This window comes from Diachasmimorpha longicaudata, chromosome 4 (genome assembly GCF_034640455.1).
Source record: "Diachasmimorpha longicaudata isolate KC_UGA_2023 chromosome 4, iyDiaLong2, whole genome shotgun sequence".
In the NCBI taxonomy this organism is placed as follows: Eukaryota; Metazoa; Arthropoda; class Insecta; order Hymenoptera; family Braconidae; genus Diachasmimorpha; species Diachasmimorpha longicaudata.
The window spans coordinates 7483352-7491092 of NC_087228.1; the positions used below are offsets into that span (position 1 = coordinate 7483352).

The following is a 7741-nucleotide window of genomic DNA, read 5'->3' on the forward strand; positions in this document are numbered from 1 at the left end:
AAAACTCATGTAATGAGAACATTTGGTAGTAGCGCGATCTTCCCGTCGCCGCGACTACAATTCTTTTGAATTTTTTAATTCTTCGTGGGTACACGTGACGAGAGATTTTCTCTATCCTCCGTCGGTATCGTCATCGGGATGAAACTGTGTTTTCATAAGCGAATGACAGAGATTTTTTGTTATCAGAGAGAATAATTTCCAATGAAAACGACTTTGCTATAATGAAAAAAACAATTAAAAGAGGAAAATCCTTTTCGCATGAAAAAAAATTCAGAAAAGTCGGAATAAAAAATAATTGATCAACTGGCCCGGGAAAATTTAAACGATAATAATCAAATTAAGTTTAATGATGAGATGGAATTGTTTCTCATCGATTATGTTTTAATATTCAACCATCAGCAATTGTCAGCTATGTTTGCGTGGACGACGTGTGTCATGTGTGTTAATGAGACCTCCAGTTTAATTCATGTGATTTAAATGTGTAACGTATGTACCTCCGCCCCAGGAATTGCCCTCTCGGTGCGACAATCGGACCTGCAAATCTCGCATATAATTTACTCTAATTAAATCACCTATTATTGACAAGATCCATAATTATTGTTATTCATCTCTCGCTCTCGAAAACTCTCAACACCACAATGTGTTCGATGTTTTTTATTTCTTGTTTTCACCCAGTTTTATTAACAACAAGAGTCAATATTCCTAATGTACCTAATATACATAACTTAAAAACTAGTATTAAAAAATCTATAAATTTTAGGTCCTGCAGGGGGTCTCGAGGATACTTAATATTGTGAGTTTATATTTTTAGACGATCCCCTAATTAGAATAATAACACAAATGTAGGTTGTAACATGCACAATGCTTAATTATGTGTATAATTATGTGCTAAAAACACTGTGTTGGATGTCCTCGGAGGTTACATAGTATCGTGTCCTGAGAGCACTAAGCGGTCGGTCATTGACAATCTGTTGCTTTTGGGTGGGAGCGGGGTAATTCAATTGATCCCGCAAGCTCATAGGCGTCTCCATTTTCATTGGTCTGCGTGTGTGCTCGAGTATTTCACTACCAAAAGCTTTTCCCGTTCGCCTGTGCCCTATTGGAAACCCGAACACCAATGGACAAATGATTAATTCGTGAAACGAATTTTCAAGAAAAAAATATTTTCATAAAATATTTTTCCCATTGTTTTTTTATTTATTCTTATTTCTTCTTCTCCATTGACCCTTGGACGTTATTGGGAACATGAGCCCTATCGCAAATTGATTGATTGATTAATTATTAAGTAGATTACTAAGACGAGTTAATTACAAATTAATTTTGTGAGAAAAATATTTTCGCAAAATGCCCAAGTGCTGCGAGTGGGTCCTTTAGGTCTATGACCCAGGGCCCTATTGCGTCACACTAACGACGCCCACCAATCTATGCTCATCCCCATCATCTCACTCACGCACCCAGTCAAACTGAATTACAAAACCCTCGCTATAATTTATTATTATTCGAAAATTAACGGAATTCATGGAAAATTAGCGGTTTATTTGCTGTAATTCAACAGAGATTATCTCAGAAGTAAACGTGAGTACCTGAAATTCTAAAGATGTAATTCTGCATAAGAGAGACTAGTAAATTGTGCAATCATCTGCGCCTACGGTACACATGGGAAAAGAGGTGAATAATATGGGGCTTCCAGGGGACTCATGCGTCAGCGAGTTGCAAATTTGTAATATTTTTAACGAGTAACTTTTTTTTACTAAACAAAAAATGTTTTAAAATTGTGAAGGAGAAACAACATTATTTATTTAATGAACGTAATTTTAAATAATTGACACACAAAAAAATAGATTATATAGACGATGGAGAACAATAATTTGATCAGAAAGAAATATAAATATAAATAATAGATAACAATCGTTAAAAATATTTTTGTAACATTTCCATGGATTTGTGATGTCTTCAGCTATTCAATAGATTCCGTCACACGTGATTTGTTTCAATATCAGAGCTTTACGATGTTCGCAGAGCTCCAGCGGGCCATCGGCACTTGAAATTGAATGGTATGACGGGCCATTAGCGCTGTTCACCGAATCGCTGCACTCCACTCTGCTGGATTTATTAATATTTAACATGTTCAACTGTTCGGAAGCGCAAATACATAGGCATAACGAGGTGCAACTACTTGTTCGTAGTATTACCCGTCCGTTTGTTTTTGAAAAACTAACGGGGAATCAGTTGTACTCGAACATCATCACGCGATTAACTCCGGTATTAAAACCAATAAAATAAAAAAAATGTATTTCAAACAACAAAAGAGGAAATAAATACATGAAGTTAAAATAAAAGAATGTAAAATAATTATGAATAAGAGGTAAATGTATTTTTGCCAAATAAAATTGACGAAATTAATAATTATTATGACGAATAATAATTATTTTGTCAAAGATAATTTCATGTCAGTTGTAAAATTAACTTTCGAATTCGTATTTTCGTACTGTAAATTCGTGTGACCCCTAAATAACAATTTAAACTTTTTTCGTCTTCAGAATTCACAAAAATTCAGCCCATCAAACTAACGATCATTAATTTGGCAATTAGATATTGATTGACAATTAGCTCTGATTCTTCCTAGTCGTGACCCTTCGAAAATTCATTCAAAATTACCCACCCGGAAAACTTTAGATTCTGAAAAATAATTTTTTAAGAATATCCTGAAAGGTCACGAGCAAGAACTTTCAATCTCTCTCTCCAATCGAATTTTCTCGAATCGAAGTGTGTGGGAAAAAAAAGGGCCGACGCCTTGTTAGCAATACAGTCAATCCTTTGGGAGATGGGAAAGTAAAAAACAACCGGGCATTGTGGGAACCCACGTGAAAAGCGTTCGCTCATTTTATTTCTCGAGTTTTTTTTTCCATCGATTCAGCGCTATCGTTCAACATCGAGTGGCTTTCAATGGGCCTATCTTGGGCAAACACTTGTCGTTGTAGATGAACCGGAGCTTTTGATCCACTGGCGTACGTCAGTGGTTACTTATAATTTTTTTAAACCCTTCGTGATTAGATTCAACGAGCTTTTATGCCTCGTGATTACATTTTTCAGAAGCACTCGGGTAAAGTTGATAAAAACGAACACTTTTTGTTATTAAAAAAAAAGGATTATTTGAGTCTGCAATTATTTTTAATCTTAGCTTAAATACTTTAGTAAAATTGTTTAAATAAAATAAATAAAACTAAGAAGCATAAGAAACAAAATCATTTATTTCGTTTGTTGTTTTGATTCATTAATCAATTGTTGAATGATAACGTCAATTTCCCACAGACACAATTTAAAATCGAAATGTTATAAATAATTGTGAAAGTTGACTGAAGATTTTTCCTCCATTAAAGATCGTTGAAGTGTAGGTATAATAAATTTTCAGTTTTGATTGTTGGGGTCATACCTACAACTTCCTTCCCCAAATTCTCGGTAAATTCCTAGATCATGTTTGCGTGCCAGAGATCTTTGTGAACAAGTGTCGTAGTTGTTTGTGTGAGTGAATCGGATGACGAGTTGGGGTATTCCGAGGGCGTATACTAATGTTATTCCACCTAATTTTGTAGATTAGATGCGGATAATGATGGCTACAGACATCTCATCAATCTTTGGGTTTAGAAAACATGTAATTTTTCGTGAAACAGTTTGAATTAATTTTTCTCAGCTGTTGAATAAATAATATGGGGTTCATAATTCATCTTCTCACTATTGATGAACAGTAAGCTACTGATTTCCCTTTATAATGAGCTAAAATCCACAATATTATGAAAAAAATCAGTGTTGAGGGTTAAATGAAAAAAAAAAAACAAAATTGTATTGATTGATTCATTGACTGATTGGATGATTGACTGATTGATTTATTCATTGATTGACGGGTCGATTGATTGATGGATTGATTTAGATATTTATTTATTTATTTACTTCTTTGATGAAACATATTCTATCGCTAAATTCGTATTTTTTTTCAGAGAATTAATTTTATAATATAAATTATATTTTATTTATTATAAGAATAAAAATATCACTGCCTATGTAAAAGGTCAGGCGCGAGTGACTTGAGCGAAAAAGGGTCATGTACTTTAGGTAGATGAACCTGTACGTGGGATGATGTCGTGCTCACTCGGTTTTTCCGCAACTCCCAGAATAGTAGTGGATTTCCTTGTAACAACCCCGGTCAGGCTTCTTCCGTTTGAACTCCAACCGGGCGCGAGACCCTCCCGTCTCTGCTTCCCATTTGCCGGAGACAAAATATTATGGGGAGGAAGCGCCGGAGTATTTGAGATGGGGAGGACCACTATGGTTCGCCCTGCATGATTTAATTTTTTTTTTTCATCCGCTTTTAGACCCTGAAATGGGGCTGCGGTAGGATGATTTTTTCCGAAAATTCTTTTTCTTTTTTTTGGATTAGGGTACATCATAGTTAACTCTCAATCAGAAATCGATAACGTAAAACTTAAAGAACTTCTATTATTCGCCGAATGGACTTCATTCGATTCATTTTTATTGTAGAAAATCAATAGGATTTTTCCAAAAAAAAAAAAAAGCTGCATCTCCCCCCCCTCCCCCCTCCGCAGTAATGACATGTCCCAATAATCCCGATTATTCAACGCTAACTCCCCCGAAAAATTCCGGAATAATGATGGCGACCCCTCACCCACGTGCATCATTAAAAATCGCTTAATGTACGCATTAAATTTTTAATGCCAGAAATACGTTATGCAGAAGGCAATTGAAAGGTCATCATCTCGATTGTGAATTCGTAAAATCCATCCAGCTGAGACTTCTCCGAGTGCCAGTAAAAATTGAAATTTAAATCATTGCAGTTCTAAAATCCCCGCACGTAGAAATTTTTCATCGTTTATCTGGGGAATGATAAAATTGTCACGACTCCCGGGGTAATTCATTCCTCTAAACATTCTTTTGTAAATTTTTTTTACTCGAATTTATTCAATTGCTATTCAGAATTGTTATTCACAATGATCGAAGCAGTCGTTATTCTATTGGAATTGATAATGGGGGTAATATAATTGGACGTGGAATGGAAATGGGAAGCTTGCGTGTAGCTCAGTTCCTTTTATTTTTCTTTATATATTCTTTATGTACCCGGAGAGGATTATAGAAGAATATTAAGTTTCTTATACTTGTTTTTTAATAAAAAAAGAAAATATACCGCAAAATATTTGGCAATGTCGCAAAATTCCTCTTGAGAACGAAACAAAATTAATTTAAAAATTGTTGCTCTTTATCTATCTGTGTAAATATTGTTATGTATATTTTTTATTAAATGTATTTAATCACTCGTGCCCCCATGAAAAAATTTATTTAAAAGATACATAAAGAAAAGTGGAGCAGAATGGAACACTTTCAACCACTTTTCAATTAGATGAATTTTCTTCATTTTCAAGCTCCATTTTGAAGCTTTAGAATTAAAAAAAAATCATTTATTTTTTCTCGATGGTTTCCGAATTGTCAGTCATGGAAGACCTTCCATTTTACCCCCTCACCGAGTCCTGTCAAAGTCATAAATTTTTTAAATTCCCACAGAATAAATAAAAAAATATGATTTCTAAAAAATAATTATGCAATACATACTTAATCTAAATTACATCAACTTCGTCAATTCAATCTATTTATTTATATATTATTTCAACCAAAAATTTTCTCGTACAAATAGATCATTTCCCCCTCCGTTCCCATCGATAATATCAATAATCAATATCACTAATCCAATTAATATAAAAATTAATATCCATATTGCTATCTCCAATTATAAAGGAGTGTAAGTTATCTATAACAATGAATTAATTTTTTTCTAATAATTTTCAATAATAATTTTCTAATAATTTTCCATACTTTTTTTTATTTCATTTCATAGACGATGCAGTTGATGGAGCTCTTCAGACATATCACGAGTCTCTAAAGAATGTTTCAGTTCTCTTTGTTTCAGTTGGACGATCAATTTCTCTTTCCATCGGTGAGTGCAACGCAGGCCACCGCTATCTTCACTGGCTTGAGTTGCCATTTAACGCGCAACGGCTCAGGCAACACCGAATGCTCAACGTACGGCTCGTCGCTCGTCTCGGCGCCGTCAGTGGGTTCTCGTTCTCTCAGAATGTGCACCTGGGGTTCGAGAGTACGAAGGTTATGGGGTGAATTGGGTACTGGGGAATATTGATATTCCATTCAGAGGAGAGAGTCCACGCTGGGGGCGGACGGTACGATATTTTCGGGTTTGGGAGGGGGAATATGCTTCACTCAAATTAAATAAATTTTTATATGGCCCGGGGTGGATTATCTTGTGAAGGTCACCTGACCCAAAAAATGAAGATATTGAAAAATACATTAACAGACATTCGAAAGCTGATGGGCTAGCGAAGAAGGGTGTGTAAAGGGCGCGCCTGGACCTGATGGACGTGCACATATGTAGACTTTGTAAAGGGCATTATCCGAAGAGGGGCGGAGAGGGGGGTTGGCCATGCGAACAAGGGCCTTTCTACGTGAACCTACGAAAAAACTGGATGAGGGGCTCATGGAGCTGGACAGGGTGAAGTTCCGCTCGCTAGTGAATACGCGCTTCGGGCGTCCTATTTGAATTTCCCGCCTTGAACCCATCGACTAATCATGAAAACGTCTTACTTTTTGCTTCCGAGTGAAACTTTTTTGTTTACCTTATAATTAATCAACTTGCACTGATTAAGTCTGGTGCGACAGGCCTTCGGGGCGCACTGTGCCCGAGCCAGGTACCGCGGATAGTGTCCAGGTCCAAGATCTAACAGCCCATACTGGGTCTCACAAGGGCACATCCATGGCCACGAGACACTAGTGGAGTGATACGAACTCGCTAACTGCAAAAAAACAAAATAACTGGTTTTAATATTTTTCTATTTATTTATTATTTCCATATATGTAATTCTCGAGGTAGAAATGATCGAACGCGGGGTAATGATCAACTTTAATGGACCGGTCAGATCCGAAGAAGATTTTTTTATGAAAATCTTCTTCGTCCTGAAGAACAGAGAATGTGAATGTCAGGATTACAGGCAGCATTTGCTCCGGGTCCTCAACACCTCTGCTCCGTTTCTCCGGATACAATTCGTCGCAGGGTCCCGTCAGGCAGTCGTCCTGAAGGCTAAGGGAGTCATCCGGCTCGATGAACCTGGGCCACTGGCCGTAACTGAACTGTCGGCCATCGGTCCTGATCGCCAGGGTCACTAACGTCATCTGCGACACAATTTGTTGTCTTTGATTTTTCATTTTTGAAAGAGAAAAAGAAAATTATTATCAGACGGTTTCCCCTGACCCCACCACCCTGGCAGGCGATGAGGAATGGCCAACAGTGGGCCGACTGTGGGCTTACCCTCGGCCGACTGTCGGCGATGCCTCGCTAGGCCAGGGCAGTGCCCTGAATAGTCCACATGAAGAAAAAAACCAAATAATTATTTAATAGATTCACATAAACTTCGTGGGAATCTCCTAATAAACAATTTATTCACTTCGCTGTGAATCTATTAAATAATTTCCAAAAACAGTTTAACTCGTGCGGTGGTCAGAGTCATGACGACTCCTGCGAGAGTAGTCATTCCACATTTATTAATAACAGCCCATTTTACCCCCTTCACTGGAATGAAAAAAAAACACAAATTCAACTGAGAGACACCAGAAAAAATCTTACGTAGACCGCGATATATTTCATTTTTTCACTCGTCAACGATGT

At 36.7% G+C, this 7741-nt stretch overlaps 1 protein-coding gene across 1 annotated transcript; it reads right to left on the reverse strand.

The window, feature by feature from the left end:
• Positions 1–5725: 5725 nt before the first annotated feature.
• LOC135161345 (prothoracicotropic hormone-like) lies at positions 5726–7741 on the reverse strand. Its single transcript, XM_064118824.1, has 4 exons — positions 7700–7741; positions 7066–7248; positions 6696–6872; positions 5726–6147 (listed from the first exon to the last, which is right to left on the reverse strand). Exons 1-4 carry the CDS (start codon positions 7718–7720, stop codon positions 5983–5985), a joined length of 546 nt encoding a protein of 181 aa, XP_063974894.1. The 5' UTR covers positions 7721–7741; the 3' UTR covers positions 5726–5982.

What these genes read in the sequence shown, in the direction of transcription:
- LOC135161345 (XM_064118824.1), bottom strand. Translation starts at nt 7,720, where the DNA reads ATGAAATATATCGCGGTCTAC. An exon ending in TGAAATATATCGCGGTCTAC is followed by an intron (nt 7,249 to 7,699) that starts GTAAGATTTTTT and finishes ATTGTGTCGCAG; the next exon opens with ATGACGTTAGTGACCCTGGC. An exon ending in GCAAGTTGATTAATTATAAG is followed by an intron (nt 6,148 to 6,695) that starts GTAAACAAAAAA and finishes CTCGAACCCCAG; the next exon opens with GTGCACATTCTGAGAGAACG.